General features: G+C 41.5%; 1 protein-coding gene and 1 long non-coding RNA gene across 2 annotated transcripts in view; one reads left to right on the top strand and one right to left on the bottom strand.

Annotated features, from left to right (window-relative positions):
* The window catches only part of LOC142100750 (uncharacterized), a 106162-nt gene extending 83621 nt beyond the window's left edge, over nucleotides 1-22541 (top strand). The window contains exon 5 of the long non-coding RNA XR_012678894.1: nucleotides 22217-22541. This is a non-coding gene — a long non-coding RNA (uncharacterized LOC142100750). The remainder of the gene's footprint in view (nucleotides 1-22216) is intronic.
* LOC142100749 (relaxin receptor 1-like) overlaps nucleotides 1-22996 on the bottom strand; it is a 356003-nt gene that overhangs the window by 86163 nt on the left and 246844 nt on the right. The window contains exons 8-10 of the mRNA XM_075184528.1: nucleotides 18211-18282; nucleotides 17716-17790; nucleotides 8119-8184 (exon numbers count right to left, since the gene is read on the bottom strand). Coding sequence (XP_075040629.1) covers nucleotides 8119-8184; nucleotides 17716-17790; nucleotides 18211-18282 — 213 coding nt within the window. The remainder of the gene's footprint in view (nucleotides 1-8118; nucleotides 8185-17715; nucleotides 17791-18210; nucleotides 18283-22996) is intronic.

Here is a 22996-nt window from a genome sequence, read left to right as displayed (position 1 = left end):
GTGCAAACTTCTCCAAACATTGTTTCCAGTTAAGGATTACAAGACATGTGTATTGTGGCAGTCACCTACCAGCTAAATACACATGAATCATTTTTAAAAGCATCATTAATTTGCTTTCCCTGCAGATCGAGTTTACGACATTGCATCTCTATGGGCCTCAGGGATTAACATTGTTACCAACTTCTGAATCTCATTCTGTGTATGTACTTAGTAGTGCTTACATTCAGTTATGCTCAGAATCCATATATTAAAGGGAAAATAGCCCAGTAAAGGGGATAGGCCTATGGGTGGGTTAGTAGTACTGAGATTAGGGAGATGTGCTTTCCACATATATCAATATAGTGCAAAAACATAAACATTGCAACCAGTGCTTATATTCCACACAACAAAATCCGGGGGTCCAATTGTATCGGGGCATAAGAGGCAGCTGCAAATAACTTTGTGTAAAGATAGTATGTCCTTTTGGTCCAAACAAGTGGCTATATATTGGAGGAAAAATAGGGTCCAATAGCAGATTAAAAACCAACCTCAAATAGTCCAGCAGTATGATTGGAGTCCAGCGGTGTCCTTAATCTAATTAACGGTGCAGAGATCCTAGTTCTATTGCACAGCGCTGACCGCGCTCACGAGGTAAATCCTCGGTGTCATATATAAAATTTGCCAAAAGCATACCTGGAATAGCTTGGCGCTTCTGCCCGCAGTGGAACAAGCAGGAAGTTCGGCATTCAAATGCCGGACTTCCTGTCAGTGGAACGCAGCTGCGTCCCCTTGGGCTTGCGCCCGGGGCGGTCGCACCGCCCGCACCGCCGTCGTTACGGCTCTGAGTAGAGTCAATCATTAAATAAATGCAAATGAGGATCTTGTGGACAGCATGAAATATGGTTGGACCTCCTATGTACTTTTAGCATTTCTATAGGGCCTCTTCCTTCTTGGCTTACACTTGGCTCATTTGTACTTGTATTTATCATTAAATACATTTTAATATGTTTTTTGACTACAGGTTGGTTACCAGGATGGTTTACATTACACAGTTTATATTTACCTAAACTTTGTTATGTAAACATATATGAATGAATGTATACTATTTAAATCTAAGTATTCCACAGCTCTTGTGCTGGAACACATGTTCTCTTGTCTCACCATTTTGGACAGGTACAAAACAATGCAATTCAGGGAAATGTTAGTTTCATTAGTTAATACATGGTTATTCCATTAAATACATCTGCTTTTGTAAGGGGACTTTAAAGGGGATGTTTGTAACACATGCACACAATAGAGAATGTCTTTTTTTATTCTTTTTGCACCTTTAGCTAAATTCCATCACAAGTTCTGAACTGATACACAATCTAAAACTAGGATAATCTCAGCACAGATTTTAACCAATCCTCAGTATAAAATATTTGTTAACAATTTTAATATTCTTCAAGGGCATACAACCTTAAAGCTTTCAACTTGAATATTTAGCATATCTCTCTTTGAGATGAAAATCCCCAGCTCTTGTCAGAGGGGACTCAATACCAATACCCATGAATGTCAGGATCACTAATGTGACCATCTTTAAAATGGTCATATATCTGTTTATTGTCATTCCCATAACTTCTATTTCCCTGAATCTCTCATGGGACTAAACATCTTTCCAACGTAAATTATTTTACACAGATAAATTAAAAAATAAACAACAAATGTAGAACTGCAATAAAAAAACAAATGAATGCCATTCTATAACTTTTTCCACTCAAATTTCTGTTCAACGCAATCCTAAATGCACTCCTCATCAACTTTAATTATGGGACCATTTCAAATAATTTGGCACAGAAATGTATCCATTTTAATCAACCCCCAATGATTGCAAATTGATGTCTTTATCTCCTTTGATTTGAAAGAATACTCAAACATAAAATTATTAATAGCTTTCTGCCCATTCTTGTTTCATTTGTTTTATCTTTCCCATACTCTTTATTATATATATATATATATATATATATATATATATATATATATATATATATATATATATATATATATATATATTCTAGCCGTGCCCCTTTGACTTTTCAGACCATTATCCAAAACATGTGCTTGGTTTCCTTTGTAATACCAGATCACACCATTGTGCTGCCTATATTTAAAAAAAGAAAATCTAGTCTATGTAAGCATATAACCTGTCTCTAAAATATATAATTCACTACAGGGTCTGGGTGAAAGGTATCCTTCCTCTGTATGTTACTGATAGCAAATAGTGGGTTTCATACTGTATATGTCTCTGCTGTCAAAGTTTCATATTATACTGCTATATGCAGATTTCAAAAATTATGTCCCCTCCAAGCCCGCTTGTAAATTTCAGGTTAATCTCATTCAGATTTAGATGCTTCACAAACTCCTAAAATTAGTTTTTCACAATTTTAGATGTTAGAAAAGCAAAAGGACAAGCACATTTAATATTATTGACCTCCAAATCTTTGTGGTCCCACTTTAGTTTTTACTGAAAATATACAGACCAGAGATGGTGGGGTGGGGGATAGTATGAAAAATACCTCTGTTATTTACAGCAGACAAATTGTGGGCTGACTCCCCATCTACTCTTAGCATGTATGTTAAGTGTACTGGAAATTCTTTTTACCCTTGCTATTAGAAACTTGAGTTTTTCGTTCCACCTACTTAACTAATCCTCCAGCAATATTATGCCAACTTTAACTCTTTATTTAAAAAATGCCAATTCAAGAGAAACAAAAGGAAAAAGAGGAAGGGGCAGTGGTGAATAGTATGTATAATTATATAGCACAAAATCACAGCATCATTTATTTGTCAGATGCCTCTGCCTATATTTAAGCCTTTGCTAATATACAGACATACCAAAACATTTACATATATTGAAATTATAGACAAACTAATGCAGGAGGCAAGGTTATACTCACACAGCATGGGACTGTGTTAGGGCCCACCGGGGAAATCCCCGCTGGGCCCCATTGGTTGATGGACCCTCTGCCGAATAGCTCCTGCTCTGTAAATTTTATCTATCTAAAAATGTGTGAGAGCAGGGAGTCTTGGGCTCTTTGCACATTGAGTGTTGCGGCCATCAATGACGACGCAACGCTGCTGAGAGAAGGAGCTGCCTCCTGAGAAACTGAAGACAAACAGACATAGCCAGAAGGAAAGGAAAAGAAAAATCATACAGGTGGGTTGACTGGGGCAGTGTTTCTTATTTTCTTCCCTCCGCCCCTTCAAGTTGCTGACCATGCCTCTCTGGTGACTTGCTATGACCTTAATGCCCCAGTCCGACACTGTTCACAGGACCGTTTTACTGTCACAAGAACACACTCACAGGACAGTTACAGAGTTAGATGGTTTACACTCACAGGACAGTCTACATTCACAAGGTTATACTCACAGGACAGTTATACAGTAACAGGGTTACACTGACAGGACAGTTCTGCAGTCACAAGGTTACACTCACAGGACAGTTCTACAGTCACAAGGTTATACTCACAGGACAGTTATACAGTAACAGGGTTACACTGACAGGACAGTTCTGCAGTCACAAGGTTACACTCACAGGACAGTTCTACAGTCACAAGGTTATACTCACAGGCAGGGGCGGATTGGGAGCTTAAAGTGGCCCTGGAAAAAATTCTGGAAGTGGCCTCATGTGGGCGGGACCATATCAACTGTAGGCGGGGCAAGCACAAAAGGAGGCGGGATTACTACAAAGTCGACTATGCAACCAGAGGCCTGTAAAGTGCTAGACTCCCCTTTACATAGCACCCTTCATCCAACATTCCCACCCATGGGACAAACATGTCCCTGGGCGGGACAGAACCCTAAATCAGGACTGTCCCGCTAAAATCAGGACAGTTGGGTGGTATGATTATTGGTTCACCCACATAATGGCTGCCTTCTCTGTGTACGAGTGATGGATACACTTTGACTAATACATAGTAAGTAGGACAATATGAGCAACTAAATTTAGCAGTAGTAAACCAGTAACAGAAAATGTCATCACAATACATAATCATGGCCAAAATTTGAGAATGACACAAATATTATTTTCACAAAGTCTGCTGTCTCAGTTTTTATGATGGCAATTTGCATATACCCAAGAATGCGGGATCGAGGCACCACCAGTGCATAGCTTTGTCAGTATTGGCAGCAGGCAGGTGTGAGTGCACACACATTGAGGTGAAGACATTTGGAGGAAGTCCTGATGTCAAGAAGGCCAGCAAAGAAGCCACTTCTCTCCAGTAAAAACATCAGGGATAGAATGATATTCTGCAAAATGTACAAGGAATGGACTGCTGAGGACGGGAGTAAAGTAATTTTCTCTGATGAATCCCCTTTCAGATTGTTTGGGGCACCTGGAAAAATGCTTGTCCAGAAAAGAAAAGGTGAGGACTACCATCAGTCCTGTGTCATGCCAATAGTAAAGCATCCTGAGACCATTCATGTGTGGGGTGCTTCTCAGCCAAGGGAGTGGGCTCACTCACAATTTTGCCTAAGAACACAGCCATGAATAAAGAATGGTACCAAAACATCCTCCAATAGCAACTTCTCCCAACCCTCCAAGAACAGTTTGGTGGTGAACAATGCCTTTTCCAGCATGATGGACACCTTACCATAAGGCAAAAGTGATAACTAAGTGGCTCAGGGATCAAAACATCAAAATTTTGGGTCCATGGCCAGGAAACTCCCCAGACCTTAATCACATTGAGAGCTTGTGGTCAATCCTCAAGAGACAGGTAGACAAACAAAAACCCACAAATTCTGACAAACTCCAAACATTGATTAGGCAAGAATGGGCGGCCATCAGTCAGTATGTGGCCCAGAAGTTGTTTGACGGCATGCCAGGGCAAATTGCAGAGGTCTTCAAAAAGAAGGGTCAACACTGCAAATATTGACTCTTTGCATAAAGTTAATGACATGGTCAATAAAAGCCATTGACACTTATGAAATGCTTGTAATTTTACTTCAGTATACCATAGCAATATCTGACAAAAAGGTCTAAAAGTTTGTGAAAACCAATACTTGTGTCATTCTCAAAACATTTGGCCATGACTGTACATATTTGTGTTTATTTAATAACAGGGTGCAAAGGAACTGCCAATATAGAAAAATACAGTTGGCAGACTGTCCTGCTCTCTCTTACCTGTTCTTGCTGCTTTCCCTACCTGTGGTTTCTGGTGTCTCTTGCTCAGTTTGCCACTTTGTCTGGATCCTGAAATGCTGGGGGCCCTATCTAGAAAAGAAAATGGGTACATGAAATTTAGAAACTCTAAGGAGCTCTGGTGTTAAATCAAAATAACTCACATATAATGATAAGGCGTCCCTCCAATGCCAACATTAAAATACTAGCATTCACATTGATTAAATAAACCTCCCTCCAAGAGCCCCAGCAATAAATTAATAGCATTTACATTTAATAAATATAACCATTTCTCCCAACTATCCTGGCATTAAATAATTCATATTCAAATTTAATAAATAGACCTCATTGTCCCCAAACTCACCCCCACATTCAATTAATAGCCCCCAAACCACCCCATTTTAAATGAATAGGCCCCACTATTAAATTACATTACCCCATCACCCCACAAACAAAATAGCACCTATTAGCCACCACCTACTTCACACCCACATTACATTGCCACACGCCCCCTTGTCATCACACATAGCACTGACATCAGCCCCCCCTTCACACACACACACACACAACACTGACATCAGCCCCCCCTTCATACACACACAACACTGACATCAGTCACCCCCTCACACACACACAACACTGACATCAGTCCCCCCTCACACACACACACCACTGACATCAGCCCCCCCTCACACACACACACTACTGACATCAGCGCCCCCACTTCACACACACTGTACTGACATCAGCCCCCCTTCACACACACTGTACTGACATCAGCGCCCCCTTCACACACACTGTACTGACATCAGCCCCCCTTCACACACACACTACTGACATCAGCGCCCCCCTTCACACACACACCTGTTATCAGCTCCCCCCCTTCATACACACACCTGTTATCAGCGCCCCCCCTTCACACACACACCTGTTATCAGCGCCCCCTTCACACACACTGTACTGACATCAGCCCCCCTTCACACACACTGTACTGACATCAGCCCCCCCTTCACACACATACTACTGACATCAGCGCCCCCCCTTCACACACACTGTACTGACATCAGCCCCCCTTCACACACACTGTACTGACATCAGCCCCCCCTTCACACACACACAACTGACATCAGCACCCCCCCTTCACACACACACACACACACACAACTGACATCAGCGCCCCCCTTCACACACACACCTTTTATCAGCGCCCCCCTTCACACACACACCTGTTATCAGCGCCCCCCTTCACACACACACCTGTTATCAGCCCCCCCTTCACACACACACCTGTTATCAGTGCCCCCACTTCACACTTACCTGTCATCCACTTCCAGCCACACTTTCTGCTCTGCTCATATGGGACGGCACCTGTCACATGGTGCATGTCCCATGTGATACTTAGCTGTTACAGGATAGGCCAAGCAGAGGGGGAGGGAGGGACAGATCCGCGGCCACTAGAAGGAAGGTGGCTGGTCCCGGGGAAAGGGGCCAGCCATCTTCCTTGTTTAAAAAAACCCCAAAAAAAAACGTCAGGCGGCACACGGGCGGCCTCAGGTCATCGGCCTACCGGTAAAATTCCCGGTAGTGCCTATGACCAATCCGCCCCTGCTCACAGGACAGTTATACAGTCACAAGATAGTTACACAGTCACATGGTTACACTCACAGGACAGTTATATAGTAACATGGATACACTCACAGGATAGCTATACAGACACAGGGTTACACAGTTATAAAATCACACGGTTACACTAACAGGACAGTTCTACAGTCACAACTTTATACTCACAGGACAGTTATACAGTCACAAGTGGATACTCACAGAACAGTTATAAAGTCAGAAGGCTACACTCACAGGACAGTTCTACAGTCCAGGGCCATTGGGCCCCATAGGCAGGGCTCTTAATTAGAATAAATATTCCTGCAAAAGAAAAAACCTGCAAAAAAACCTTCAAGGGTCACTGAGCAAGTACATCTATCTATCTCTATCTCTATATATCTATCTCTATCTCTGTATATCTATACATCTATATCTATATATAGGGGCCCCGGTGCACTGCTTTGCCCGGGGGCCTATAATGTTGTTAAGATGGCCCTGCTACAGTCACAAGTGTATACTAATAAGACAGTTCTACAGTCACAAGTGTATACTTACAGGACAGTTATATAGTCACAATGTTACGCTCAGAGAGCAGTTATACAGTCACAAGGTTAGACTTACTGATCAGTTGTGGTAGTAACAAGGTTATACTCACAGGACAGCTATACAGTCACAAAATTACACTCACAGGACAGTTATACAGTCACAAGGTTATACTCACTCAACAGATATATAATCACTCATCATATTTTTGCAAGTATATAAATATGTCATGTATAATACATGTCATCTATATTAATAGGGAATATATATAATTATGGAATGTATAAATAATACATATACAGATTTAGAAAAGTAGATATATACCAAATTGTAAAGTGTGACATAATTTGATGGCACTATATAAATACATTTGGATGATGATAAATGAAGGGGGAGTGCACCCACAATAAAAAACTTGAAACAGTAGGCATACAATACATTTGGAATGTAACAGAGCATCCATCAGAGACACTTATGCTACAGAAACAGGCAGAGTTTATTGGATGGACAGTAGTAGAATTAATACAATTATACATTGATAAAACTAAATAGACAAAGGTGGCCTGCACCTTCTTCTGTTTATTTACTATGCATTTAACGTTGGGTAGAGTATACATCGGGAGCCAAGTGCTGAGCTTTCCTTGTTTTACTAAAAGTGCTTTTTATGGTATGAGTAAGGTAGATCTGGCTGAATAGAGATTAGTGTAAACCCTAATGCTGCCCTTGTGAATCAAACTTACAGGACTGTTATACAGTCACATGGTTACACTCACAGGGCAGTTATGCAGTCACAAGGTTATATTCGCAGAACAGTTATACAGTAACAAGGGTATACTCACAGGACAGTTATACACTCCTGAAACACAGAGTCACGTATGGTATGCATTCGATTTCCCTCCAGGTCCCTAATGACAACAGACATTAATTTATAAAACAGATATGTACATGGTGGATAGATTTTTACTCTAAAATGTACAGCAGTTATAATAACCCAGTGGTTAAACTGAGCACTTTTAGGCACATTTACTAAAGTTGCATATTTGACACAGCTTCTTTTTCAGTCAATTGTATATATGGGTGTTTAATGCACACACATTTTTAGATGTCGCAGCAGATGATGCTCATCTGGTAAAGGATTTACACAAATGTACAGTACCATTCTGAAGATAGTTTAGGTTTACACTGCAAACTGTAATACTGATCATATGAAACACACATCTATATCAGTTTTTGAAATGTATTTATTCTACGTAGAGTGAAATAACTACAGTATGTCTTATTGAGTCATTTGTAAGTTGTAATATTCTTTATTTTGGTTTTGAAGGTACTATAGAGTTTAATATTATTAAATATTTTATTCCAAAACTACATGATTGTGTAGTTTTATTTAAAAGTTATTTGAGATTATTCTAAGTAGAAAATATTCCAGACAGTGTTAGTCTGACCAGTCTGGTAAAAAACTTACAGAACTTAGCGGTAGAGGTCTTCGCCTACAGCAGCCACCTTTCCCGTAGAGCTTGATGTGCTCACAGGTACTCTGATGCCCCAGGTCTAAACTCTATTGTAGTGCAAGTTTATTAACAAAACCACAGCGGAAAGGCCGGAGGAGGGAATCCAGATGATAACTGGTGGTCAGACGTAAGCCGAGGTCAGGGGTCTGAAGCAAACAGAGTAATCAAAGATAGACCAACAGGTCAGGGCTTGCAACAAGCAGTTTTATCCAAATAACAAGCAGAGGTCGGGGCAATCAGAGTTCACGTGGGTCCAAAACAAAGCCAAGGTCAAAACAGGAAAACTTTTAGGAGTCAGCAACACAGCACACAGCAGGTCAGCTATCCAAAGAGAATAAACGCTATATAAGGCAGGGAGGCTAAATACTCAAAGGGATCAATCAGGAAGGAGAGGAGAGAGGGACTAAATGTGTTCCAGGAGATGTTTAACAAATTCATTAATTTAGCCCACTGGTGTTTAGACTAGAGCGCACGCTGACTAGAACAACGTCCTGGCCGTTTCCCTGACAACAGCTGGGACACATGAAGCGGAAGTGTCGTCCCGGCTGTTGTCATGACAGCCAGGACGCAGGTAGGAGCCGCCGCTTGTAACAGTACCCCCTCCCTTGAGGATGGGTTAAGGAACCCCGACTCCCTGTGTCACACGCCGCTCCCACAGACAGGTACCGGCGCTGTTACCTTCTTCCTGTAAGCAGTGATCAAGGTGTTCTAACTTTATTATCGAAGCATCATCTGTAACTTGTTCTGAGCATGTGCTACCTATTACCCTCACTTATGACCTCCTATCTGTTCCCATTGGTTCTAGCATTTTGGAACGCTATTTAAACCTCCCATTTTCCCTCTGTCTGATGCCTGTTCTTCGAGTTACTCACTCTCAGTAGGATTTGGCTTCCTTTGTTCTGACTCACCTGTTGTGGCTTTTCTCGTACGTCCTGGATCAGCTGAAGTCTTCTCTGCTGCTGCCGCTAACGACCCGCCTGTTGCACCTGTACTCATCCACTGCTGCTCTGAATCTAGTTCAACACCATTGTTGCTTCTATATTAGAACTTCCGCTGTACCAGTAACTCACCCGTTGCTCTGAATCACCATTCATGGATCAGCTAAGTTCTATTCGTCTGCTACTTCTATATGTGAACTGTCGCTGTACCAGTAACTCACCCGTTGCTTTGAATCATCATCTACGGATCAGCTAAGTTCTGTTCCATTATTGCCTCTGTTTGAACTGCCGCTGTGTCAATGATTCTCCTGCTATGCTCTGAGTTATTACCTACAGATTAGCTAAGTTCTACTTTACTACTATCTTTGTTTGAACTGTCGCTGTATTAGTGATTCACCAGCTATGCTTTGAGTTACCATTTCCAGATCAGCTAGTTCTATCTCCATTACTGCTATTGTTGAACTGTTGCTGTGTTAGTAATTCACCTGCAGTCGCTTTGAGTTACCATCTACGGACCAGCTAATTCTATTTCATCAAAACCTCTATTGGAACTGTTGCTGTACCAGTAATTCACCTGCTGTTGCTCTGAGTTACCAACTACGGATCAGCTAGTTCTATTTCATTATCACCTTTATTAGTTTACCAGTGATTCATCTACTGTTGCTCTGAGTTACCAATTACGGATCAGCTAGTTCTACCTCATCATCACTTCTATTGGAACTGTTGCTGTATTAGTATTCACCTGCTGTTGCTCTGAGTTACCAACTACGGATCAGCCAGTCCTTTTTCTTACATTCAACTGTTACTGTATCAGTATTCATCTGCAGTTGTTCTGACGTGTCATCTACATCTCAGTTTTCATATTCCAGTATTGATTCCACTTGTACCACCACTGAACCTGGGACTCTCCAGCTCTTGTTTCCAGGGCCTCTCTGACTGCCCGTTATCAACCCGTTATTCCAAGCTCCACTATTTACTCTGGCAGCAATCATTCAGGAAACCGCGACCTGCGGGATAGGAGCAGCGAAGTCCATACCCTCTTACGGGGGTCACTGGCGAAAACCTCCTACTCATTAGACTCCGCGCTCCTGAGTGAGTTCTACCCTTTGGCAGACACAAGGGATCCACTAAATATTATTCGGACTCGTGACACCCTGGTTTCCTGGGAAATTATTTTAAGAACATCCTGATAAGTTTGTCAGCATGTAAGCGTTTTCGTGGGACCCAGGATCGTTCCTCCAGACCAAGATTTTTCCATTGAACTAAAAAATGGAGTTGTCCTTGGACGTTTTAGAATTGAGAATTTTTTCGATCACAAATTCCTGACGTCCATCCAAATTAAGTGACCGTGTTCTCAGAGGCTGAAAAAATTGAAACTGACTTGAGTAGAACACCGGTTTGAGAAGGGAGCAATGAAAAGTGTTCGGAATTCTTAGGGAGCAAAGAAGTTTTAACCTGAAGGCTACAGGATTAACTTGTTTGATGATAGTGAAGGGTCCAATGAACTTAGGCCCGAGTTTTTTACAGGTTGTCTGAGCTTGATGTTAAATGTAGAGCGCCAGACCTTCTGAACTACTTTAAAAGAACAGGTAGTACGGTGATGCTCAGCAAACATCTTAGAGTGAAATAAGGACTGCCTCAAGGAAGACTGAACTTTTTTCAAAATGGTCTTAAGATTAGAAGTTGTGGAACATATTTCCGGGAGACCAGAAGAGCTGAGCGAAAACAAAGAATTGGATCTGGGATGAAACCCAAAATTGCAATAGAATGGAGAAGTACGAGTGGAAGAATGAAATGAGTTATTGTATGCAAATTCTGCCCACAGTAATAGAGAAGACCAATTGTCATGGAATTCTGTGGTGTACAATCATAAAAACTGTTCCATGGACTGATTAACCGTCTCTGGCTGTCCATTTGATTGTTGGTGGTATGCGGATAAAAGGTTGATGTTAATCCCGAGGAGGGTACAAAAAGATTACCAAAACTATGCAACAAATTGGGAGCCATGATCAGAAACTATGTTCGTGGGGAGGCCGTGAAGCCGAAAAATATGTTGAACAAAAAGTGCAGCTAGATTCCGTGCACTGGGAAGTCTACTTAAAGGTATAAAAGGAGACATTTTACTAAATCGGTCGACAACCACCCATATAGTGTTGTGCCCTGCAGAAGATGGAAGGTCTACAATAAAATCCATAGATAAGTGCGTCCCAGGCTTCAAAGGAATGGACAACGGAACAAGCTGGCCTGAAGGACAATTCCTGGTAATCTTGGTCTTTGCACAGTTTTCACAAGACAGTACGAAGTTCCTGACATCTGAGCACAATAAGGGCCACCACACAGAACATGAAAGAATCTCCACTGTCTTGGAGATACCAGGATACCCGATGGTCTGGCTGTCAGGAGCTTCAGAGAGAACCACTTTCCTTAAGTGGACAGGAACAAATAAACAGTTCCTTGGAGTTCCTGTGGGGGCTATTTTTTTAAATCTACGAAGAGCTACCTCCAAGTCCTGAGTTAATCCAGCATGAATTATAGAAGGTGGAATAATGGGCAGTGGTTCAGAGACAGGTACATGATGCAAAATGAAATTTCTTGATAATGCATCCGCCTTAATGTTTTTGGATCAGGGTCTGTAGGTAACAATGAATTTGAAACGGGTATAAAAGAGCGCCCAGCGGGCCTGTCTGGGATTCAACCTCTTGGCAGACTTGATGTACTGGAGGTTTTTGTGATCAGTTATAACAGAAATGACATGAATGGCTCCTTCCAGTCAATTACACCATTCTTCAAAGGCCCATTTGATGGCCAAAAGTTCCCGATTGCGTACATCATAATTGGCCTCAGTGACAGAAAATTTACGGGAAAAATATGCACAAGGATGCAGACAGTGAGTATGAGGGTCTTTGTGGGAGAGGATAGCGCCAGCCCCTACATCAGAGGTATCAACCTCTAATACAAAGGGTACATTTGGATTAGGGTGTCTGAGGACAGAAGCAAAAATGAATGCCCTTTTGAGGGCTTCAAATGCGGTTATCGTTTGAAAAGACCAATTACTGGGATCCATTCTCTTACGGGTAAGAGTGACAATAGGGGCCACTAGATCTGAGAATCCACGAATAAATCTTCTATAATAATTTCCGAAGTCCAGGAACCTCTGGATAGCTTTGAGATTATTGGGTTGTACCCAATCTAGGATGGTTTGGACTTTAGTTGGATCCATAGAGAAACCAGCAGAGGAAATTATGTACCCCAAGAATGATACCTTCTGTACTCCAAATTCACACTTCTCCAACTTGGCAAAGAGATGGCAAACACAAAGTTTTGGAGGACCTGTTTAACATGGGTCCGATGTAGCGACAAGGACTGTACATATATCAGGATATCATCCAAATACACGACAACGAATTGGCCAAGAAATTTGCGGAGCACTTCATTAATGAGATTCTGAAACACTGCAGGCCCGTTACAAAGACCAAACGGCATGACCAGGTATTCGTAATGGCCAGAATGTGTGTTGAATGCCGTTTTCCATTTGTCCCCCTCTCTAATGCAGATACGGTTATATGCTGCAAGGAGATCAATCTTGGTAAAGATGGTAGCAGTTTTTAATTGGTCAAATAACACGGAGATGAGGGGAAGAGGATAGGTGTTTTTAATTGTAATTTTGCCCCGAAAATCGTTACAAGGCCGCAATCCACCATCTTTTTTTGATACAAAGAAGCATCCAGCTCCTACTGGGGATTTAGAAGGTCTAATATAAACTTTTTCCAGATTTTCTTCTACATACTCTTGCATGGCCTTGGTCTCGGGACCAGAGATTGAACACAACCTCCCTTTGGGTAATCTGGAACCTGGAATCAAATCAATGGCACAATCAAACTCACGATGTGGAGGCAGAGAGTCAGCCGCTTTTTTAGAGAACATGTCCCAGAATTCGTGGTATTGAGGAGGAAGCTGCTCAGACACAGGTTGCAGAATCAGGAGGGGCAAGATCAAAAAGACTTGCGAACAGGGGAAACACCATTGAGTAATCTCCCCTGCAGCCCAATCCACTACAGTGTTGTGGAGGGAGAGCCAAGGATGGCCTAATATTAGCGGAACAGATAGATAATTAATGAGGTAGAATGACAGGGTTTCTGAGTGAAGAGCCCCCACAGTTATCTGCAGCGGAGTTGTTTCATAAGCAATTTTGACGCCAGGCAATGGACCGCCATCCAAGCCACAGACAGTGATAGCAGAATCAAGATTCAGAGAAGGGATCCCAGAAGACTAAGCAAATTCAATGTCCAGAAAGTTGCCAGCGGCACCACTATCTATAAAGGCTGAGACAGCAACAGAACAAGCATCGTGAGATATGCGTGCAGGAACTAAGACTGCATTTTTGGAGGAGATGACTTGCAGACCTAGGCAAACTTCCTCCTTATGCCCTAGGCTTGTTCTTTTCCCAATTTGTTAGGTCAGGAGCAGGAAAGGTGACCCTTGATGCCACAGTATAGACAAAGACCTTGGGTCCATCTTCTATTCTTTTCCTCTGAAGAAAGACGGTATGCTCCTAATTGCATTGGCTTTTCAGTGTCCATTGATACGGGAACAAACAAAGATGAAAACAATGGTACCTCCTTTTCCACCTTCCTCTCCTTGATACGCTTGTCATTTTTTATGGCGAGCTGCATGAGGGTCTCCAGAGATGATGGAGAAGGATACTGCACAAGAGCGTCTTTGATCTGTCAAGACAAACCTAAGCAAAATTGGCTGCGTAACGCCGGATCATTCCATTTACTGTCAGTAGATTCAGCACAGTACTCCTCAGCAAAGCGCCGGATGGGCCTAAGCCAAGGTCACTCGATCCGGATCATCATAGAGTAGACCTAAGGCATTAAAGAAAGCATCCACCGACTGCAATGTTGGAGCCAGGCTAAAGGCCCATGACTGATGATGAATCTGAAGGAGGGAGATAATGATACCAACCCTTTGCTGTTTTGAGCCGAAAGACCAGGGTCTCAGGCGGAAATAGAGCTTGCAGCTCTCCTTGAAATTCTGGAACAAAGCTCTGTCCGCAGAAAACCAGTCTGGCAAATTTAATTTGGGTTTTGCCCCAGGTGCCAGAGTGACTTGTGAAATCCTGGAGGCTTCTTCCTGTGCAGACTGCCGATGCGATTATCCCTGAACCATCTGGGACAGGGCTAAATTTGACAAGCCAGAACCTGGGTCGGAGTTGGACTGGTCCCACTCTCATCCACCCAGGCCAGTTCCTCCTTGAAATTTTGCTCGGTTATAATGTTAGGCTGGCCGGTCTGGTAATAAACTTACAGAACTTAGCAGTCTAAGGGGTCTTCGTCTATAGCCGCTGCCTTTCCCGTAGAGCTTGATGTGCTCACAGATACTCGGATGCCCCCGGGTCTTAACTCTATTGTAGTGCAAGTTTATTAACAAACCCACAGTGGCAAGGCTGGAGGAGGGAATCCAGATGATAACTGGTGAACAGACGTAAGCTGAGGTCAGGGGTCTGAAGCAAATAGAGTAGTCAAAGACAGGCCAAAAGGTCAGGGCTGGCAGCAAGCAGGGGTATCCAAATAACAAGCAGAAGTCGGGGCAATCAGGGTTCACGCTGGTCCAAAACAAAGCCAAAGTCAAAACAGGAAATCTATTAGGAGGCAGCAACACAGCACACAGCAAGTCAGCTATCCACAGAGAATAAATGCTATAACCGGCAGGGAGGCTAAGCCCTCCCTGCCTTAAACACTCAAAGGGACCAATCAGGAAGGAGTGGAATTAATTTAGCCCAATGGTATTTAGACTAGAGCGCACGCGCCCGGTTGTCCAGCATTGCCGGGACGCGGCACTGTCTAGAACAGCATCCCGGCCGTTTCCCTGACAGCTGTAGTCATGACAGCCGGGACGCAGGTATGAACGATATATATAGTGGCTCACAGTGGGCCTGATTTATTAAGGAAAGTAAGGCAAAAATATAATGTTTTTCCTGGACAAAATCATGTTACAATACAATGGGTGCAAATGAGTTTATTATTTTGCACATCAGATACATACTCACTGTATTTTCATGTAGCACATAAACACTTGATAGCTTTATTTATACAATGAAATTTAAAGTTGATATATAACATGCCTTACCTCAACTATAAATTTGCCATCACATTTTAAATTTGCCTCCCCTTCCAATGCAACATGGTTTTGCCAAGGTACAAAGTTACTAATTTTTTTTGCTTTACTTTCCTTAATGAATCAGGCCCAGTATGTTTTACCATATACCAACAAATCAAACAAGGTGCATTTTCATAGCCTTTGCACAGTGCATGAGAGTGCATTGCTGAAGCATAGTCTTATAATCAGTTATTTACACTGCTAATAATCTGCATTCTTTTTTGTTTTTGTTGAGTATATAGGCAAACATTTGGTCTCATCAAAGTTATGTGTAAGCAAATTAATGTATTGGGGATTATATAGATAGGTATAGAGATCATGTATTGGAAGCATATATGTGTGTGTATATATTCTGATGCTGTGTTTGTGTATAGATTCTAGTGACCAGGAAATAAAGCAGACCCCATTTTGGCTAGCTAATATACAAAACACTGTTATCAAGCCTTAACCATACTTGCCAACTTTTCCTCATTGGCTTCAGGGAGATCCCGGGGGAGGTGGGTGTGGGGGGGCGGGGCTTGGCGAATTGCATCATTTTGACCCCGCCCCTAAACAATTGGCACAATTGTGGCCAATTACAGCAGGGGGTGGGGCTAAGATGACACAATATTTGTGTCATTAAGTCCCGCCCCCACCACTTATCTATTGCGGGGGTGAGTACCGGCCCGGGAGGTTGCCCTGCTCTCCATGGAGCCCGGGAGTTATTCCAGAAATGCGGGAGTCTCCCGGACATTCCGGGAGAGTAGGCAACTATGCGTTAAAGAAAAGCAGCTAATGAATCTCTACAGATTGAAGTGTCTTTTACATTTCTGTCTCCATTACTGAAGTCATGTTGTCTTACCTGTCAGTCTTTAATTAAATCTTGGTCTCCATGAAAATGGCCACCTCCATAGGCATCAATACATGGACATAGGACACAATTTCTGAACTGTGTCATCATGCCACAGATGGCATCAGGTAGAATGCCAAACTCTTCAGGGAGTGAGGGAGATCACCCCTATTTCAGGGAGTCTCCCTGACATTCATTTTAATTTAATTTTATTTTAAACTTTATTATTATTATTATTATTTTTACAGATCTGGAATTGTCCACCCTAGTCCGGCTTCCAGTTCTAGTGCGCATGCCAGAGCTAGCAAGCTGGTTGACATATGCACAAAGGGAACCTGTACTGGCTTGTTGAGAGTTAAGTCTCCTCTTGTTGCTGCCAGTCTCTATCATGAGCCAGGTGACATTTTTTTGTTATACCAGGGTGAAACCTAATTTTCTATAGCTGTGATATGCAGCAATAGAAAATATAGTTTATCACCCCAGCATCATAAATAATGCCATAGTTCCTTCTCCTATGTCCAATGACTTGGGTTGAGTTAAAAACAAAAGCAAAATGAAAGTTAATGTAATACAAACCTTTTTAACAGTATAACCTAATGTTGAAATAGACAAACATTTCCATTTTTGTAAAAAAAAGTTCTTAACTCTCAGCATATATAGTACAGCTAGCCTGTCCTTGAAAAAAGATAATTATGTTAGCCCCTGCAAACAAAGTCTGTTCCTGTAGAACCATTTAAGTCATCTATCACTAATGTGCTGCTTGGAAGCCTTGAGATACATTTAATAATATTCAGTTCTCACATTCAGTTAAATTGAATAGTGTCGGTTGTGTCTGCTTTTAACTAGTGTGGTTTTTCAATGCTTTAGTGTACAAGCCCTTAAGAGTCAATATGGATATAAAATATTCTGATGACTGAATTCTCTAAAATATGCATATAAAATGAACTTGGTATCACCTAGTAATTATTGAAAGATATTACCATAGCAGTTACTCACAGCCAATTGAGACGAGGCATTTCTGAACATAAGGAATTCTTTGGGATTTCACTAATAGAGTTGTTCAACATATACCTAAATGAGAAACATACAAGATCGTCGGTATTGATAAGTTAATACCACAGCATGTCATTGACAAACAACAAATCTTTTCATTTCATTAGCCATGACCTTGTGCCTTGATTGCTCTGAAGCATGAAGGAAAAAGTTATATTTGTATAGATTTATCAAAACGCAAATGCATTATTCTGCTACTTCTCATTCAGTAAGCAGTAAAAAAAATCAATGCTATGTGTGAATAATGCCAAATCAATTTAAAAGATTTTTGAGCATCTCATATTTACCAAGTAGATAATTACTGTATATCAATTACAAATTTTACAAGATTATAACTTCACAAGGTGGTGCATACGCATGGCCTGCACATTGATTTACTCAAAAATAATCTGATCTGACTTATTTCAATTATTGTTAAGTATACAGAAGAAGACTTACAGGAAATATAGAGAACTCAGGCCACTGAATGCCCCAGGAACGATCTTGGCAACTTTGTTGTTATCTAATATCCTACAAAAATACATAAAAAACACAACATAGAAATAGTACTAAGCAACAGAAAAAAGATCCTGGAAATAAGGTATGAAGAAAATTAGATTATCTGCAGAAAACATTCTAAAATGACTAACACTGACTAAGATCTACCTGATTGCATGTAGCAGAAGACAAGGTCCACTCAATTCCAGATACGGTCATTTAGTGATATTTTGTGATGCAGACCCAAATTTTGCAAATGCTCAGTATGGAAATAAGTATTGTACACAAAAAAATGTACTTATGTGCAACTCTACATAAGGCCCTATATCTGCTCTTATCACACCACTAGTGAAAAGGTCCCGCCTAATATACTTAAATGTGCGGGAGCACAAAATCTTTATTTGTTTTAAAAATTCATCTGGCAAGACAGAACAGTGATAGTGACATGTATTTATACTTTCATATTTACATTCCTTACTTATATAACTGACACTTTAACATACACATTGCTTATTTACTATGAAATCTGTGAGACGACGACATATTCTTCTGTTTAACAAATCACACTTCATTTCATTTGTTATTTCCTATAAATTTCATTTCATAAAATAAACACAACCCAAAGAGCAGCTAAGATAAATACATAGCACAATTAGTGTACTGATTGATCTGTGCATGTGTGAGACATATTAAATGTACTCAATAGTTAATGACAATTAGTGCAGCACCTAGAGATGAGTGAATCAATTTTCATGGCTTAGGATTCATCAAATGTTGGTCTCTTTGGTGGCCCTAAATCAATTTATAACCTGAATCTCAGAAAGTTATCTTATTGGGGGATTATTTAATAAATACAATCTAATAAGTACAATCTAATATAATGAAATATAATATGTAAAAATATGTATGCTTGGTATCCCCTGGAAAAATAACAAAGTATATGCCCAAGTATGACTGCCAAGGGCTTAGTACATACTATACACTGCAAGGCTGTAAAACTGGTGGGTCCGCGGATAAGGTACACTTCTCCAAAGCATCGCAAGCCTGGAGAGTGCACCCCTTTACTTATAAATATTTATGGAACACTTGCTTTTATTTTGCAGTAGCACCCCAGGAGATGACTCTTGGATACATGAGTGCGGACCAAACTAGTTTTTATATACAGTATGTACCAGTGGTCGAAATGGAAATTTAAAAGTGTTTCTATGCAACTTCCACTTTGAAATGAACTGTCAGGCTCCCCAAAGGTTAATGGATTTTGATAGAGTGAAATTAATTTTATATTACATCTTAATACTCTATAGTATAATATAAAACAAATGAAATGATTGAAATGATGCAAGGCTATCCTCCTTGTGTCCCCCATGTTTCCTGTGGCCAATAACTTTCCTCTGTGTCCCTTCACCTCTCCCTCATGTCTCCTTTCTGTACTTACATTTTCCCTCATATCTCCATAATATTATAATAAAACTATCCAAAATATTTCCCTTAAATCTTCCATGTTACCCTTTATATATCTTTACCCTATCTGTTTCCTTTCTCTGTTCCTATGTGCCCAAATCTTCATTGCAGGTGTCCCCCTCTCTCCCTTCCTACCTGCTCTCCCCTGTGCCTCTCATCCTGTTCTCTCGCACTTTCCTTACTCCTTGATCCTCTCTATCTCTCCCTGTTCCTGCTCCTATTATTCCTTTTACTAGTGAATTCCCACTTTTGTCACTCTATCATCACACTGTGCCCCCTCCTTCATCACACTGTGACCTCCATCATATCACACTGTGCCATCTCCTACATCACACTGTGCCCTCATTCATCACACAATGCCTTCTCTTTCATCACACTGTGCCCTCATTCATCACACTGTGCCCCCTCCAAATCACACTGTGCCCCCTCCAAATCACACTATGCCTCTCCAAATCACACTGTGCCCTCATTCATCACACAATGCCTTCTCCTTCATCACACTGTGCCCTCATTCATCACAATGTGCCCTCATTCCTCACAATGTGACCCTTCACTCATCAAAATGTGACCCCTCCATCACACTGTGCCCTCCTTCATCACTCTGTGCCCTTCTTTATCACCCTGTTTCCCTCAATCACAATGTGCCCCTCCATCACACTGTGCATCACCTTGTGCCCATTACATTGTGCCCTCCTTCATCACCCTGTTTTTCTTGCTGCCCCCCTCCATTTCTACTTACCTTTCTATCAGCTTCTTTCTTCTGTCTTTTCTTCTTCCTCTCTTCTTTCTTCTGTCTCCTGTTTGTTCATGGGAGCTCCCTGCTTCCCTCTGCTTGCTCCTCAGTGACAGTGTGGGACGTGATGACGTCACACCCGACACTGTCAGTGAGAATGCACCAGAGAGGAGCAGGGAGCTGCTGCCGCATGCACCCCCAATGAACAAGTGGGGAAGATAGGTGGAGTGGAGCACCTCTCCAGCATGGCATCCCCCCGCTTTGCTTTCCCCACTAACTGCCAATGTTGGGTGGAGAAGTGCAGGTATGTCATACCAACACATACCGCCCCCACTTCGAGCACTGGTATATACTGTATATACAACGATCAACCACAACATTAAAACCAGCTGCCTATTATGGTGTAGGTTCCCCTCATGTCACCAAAACAGCTCTGATCCATCGATGCATGGACTCCACAAGACCTCTGAAAGTGTCCTGTAGTATCTGGACAAAGATATTAGCAGCAGATCCTTTATGTCCTGTAAGTTGCGGGTCCTCCATGGCTTGGACTTGTTTTTCCAGCACATCCAATAGATGCTTGATCAGTTAAGATCTGTGGAATTTGTAGGCAAGGTCAACACCTTAAATTCTTTGTCATGTTCCTCAAATGATTCCTAAAAAACATTTGCAGCATGGCAGGGCACATTATACTGCTGAAAGATGCCACTGGCATCAGGGAATACCGTTGCCCGGAAGGGGTGCACTTGGTCTGCAACAATGTTTAGGTGGGTGTTAAGTGTCAAAGTAACATCCACATGAATGACAGGACCCAAAGTTTCCCAGCAAAACATTGCCCAGAGCATCACACTGCCTTCTTCCTATAGTGTATCCTGGTGTTATCATTTCCCCAGATAAACAACAAATACGAGCCCAGCTGCCCACATGATGTAAAAGGAAACATGATTCCTCAGACAAGGTAACCTTTTTCAATTGCTCCTTGGTCCAGTTCTGGTGCTCACTTGCCCTTTGTAGGCGCTTTCGGTGGTGGACAGTGGTCACATTGGACACTCTGACTGGTTTGTGGCTACACAGCCCCATACGCAGCAAGCTGCGATGCCATTTGTGTTCTGACACATTTCTATCATAGCCAGCATTCATTTTTCAGCAATTTGTGCTACAGTAGCTCTTCTGAAGGATTGAACCAGACAGACTAACCGATGCTCCCTAAAAGGATCAATAAGCCTTGGGTGACCACGACCCTGTTGCTGGTTTATCGGTTGTCCTTCTGTAAAGTACTTTTGGTAGGTACTAACCACTGCCTACCGGGAACACCCCACAAGACCTGCCATTTTGGAGATGCTCTGCTCCAGTCATCTAGCCATCACAATTTAGCCCTTTTCAAAGTCACTCACATTCTTCTGCTTGCCCATTTCATCTGCTTCCAACATATTGAGTGACTGTTCACTTGCTGCCTAATATATCCCACCTCTTGACAGGTGCTATTGTAAAGATATAATCAATGCTATTCACTTCACTTGTCAGTGGTATTCTTGTCATGTTGTCACTGAATGATGGATATGTGTGTGTGTATATATATATATATATATACACACAAGTTATTGTGGCAAGAGTAGACTAACCATGGTAGTGTGCATGAGTGTGCACAACAATGCAAAAACAAGATTTTATTTTCCAGAAATATTAAATTCATGAGAGGGTGTGATTGTGTAAGTGTCTTTTCAACTAGTGTCTTTTTGCTGTGCTAAAAGGATATATTTTACACTATTTCAGAGGAGTGAAAATCTTGCTTCAGCCCCCCGCTCTGCTCTCAATACGCTGGACCAAGCATGCTCAGAAAAGGAGACTACAGTAGCATGCACTGTGAAATGCACTGTTCAGCCGCTGGACCTGAACAAAGCAAGATCAGCAAAGTCAGTAATCCTATAAGACAATACTGTAGAACCCAAGTCAGGATGCAAAACTGGCGTCTAAGTGATGTGAGGCCTGCACTTATAAGGGAACTGTCAGTTTAAGGTGCATGCACAAGACTAGGTGTGGACCATAAGTAGCATGGGATCAGCTGCAGGTGCTGCAAAGAAGATGCCGGACAGTCAAGAATCAGAGACTAGTCCAATGATGATTTACAAAATTCTCATATAAAAAATAAAAATATACTTCTTAGATAAAATTAAGCACAACATTTTAGAAAAATATTGGTGCTTTTGTCAGAGCTTTCTTTGTTTTTGTCGTTATAGTTTTGTACTTTATTTTATCAATATACCAGCTATGTATTGGGGACTAGGAAGATATTATGCACAGAATTTGAACACATGGAAACTCCATTGAAGGAAAGCATACCTGAGAGAGACCATGAATAAATGGAAGAGTGTATGAAGCATTACATCAACATACAGGATGACTATATAAATACCTACCATCCTTTTTTGTTTTAACTTGCTACATGTTAAATTATTCCTTCAGAGATGAATTTTTGGATTAAAAGAATATTTTCTGAAAACCCTGGTGAGTGCCATGTGCAGTTTGCATCACTATGCTATGTGTTTCAGCCAG

The sequence above is a fragment of the Mixophyes fleayi genome, chromosome 9 (genome assembly GCF_038048845.1).
Source record: "Mixophyes fleayi isolate aMixFle1 chromosome 9, aMixFle1.hap1, whole genome shotgun sequence".
NCBI classification, from domain to species: domain Eukaryota; kingdom Metazoa; phylum Chordata; class Amphibia; order Anura; family Limnodynastidae; genus Mixophyes; species Mixophyes fleayi.
Note: the sequence above shows the minus strand (reverse complement) of the source record. Positions and strands in the feature narration are given on the sequence as shown.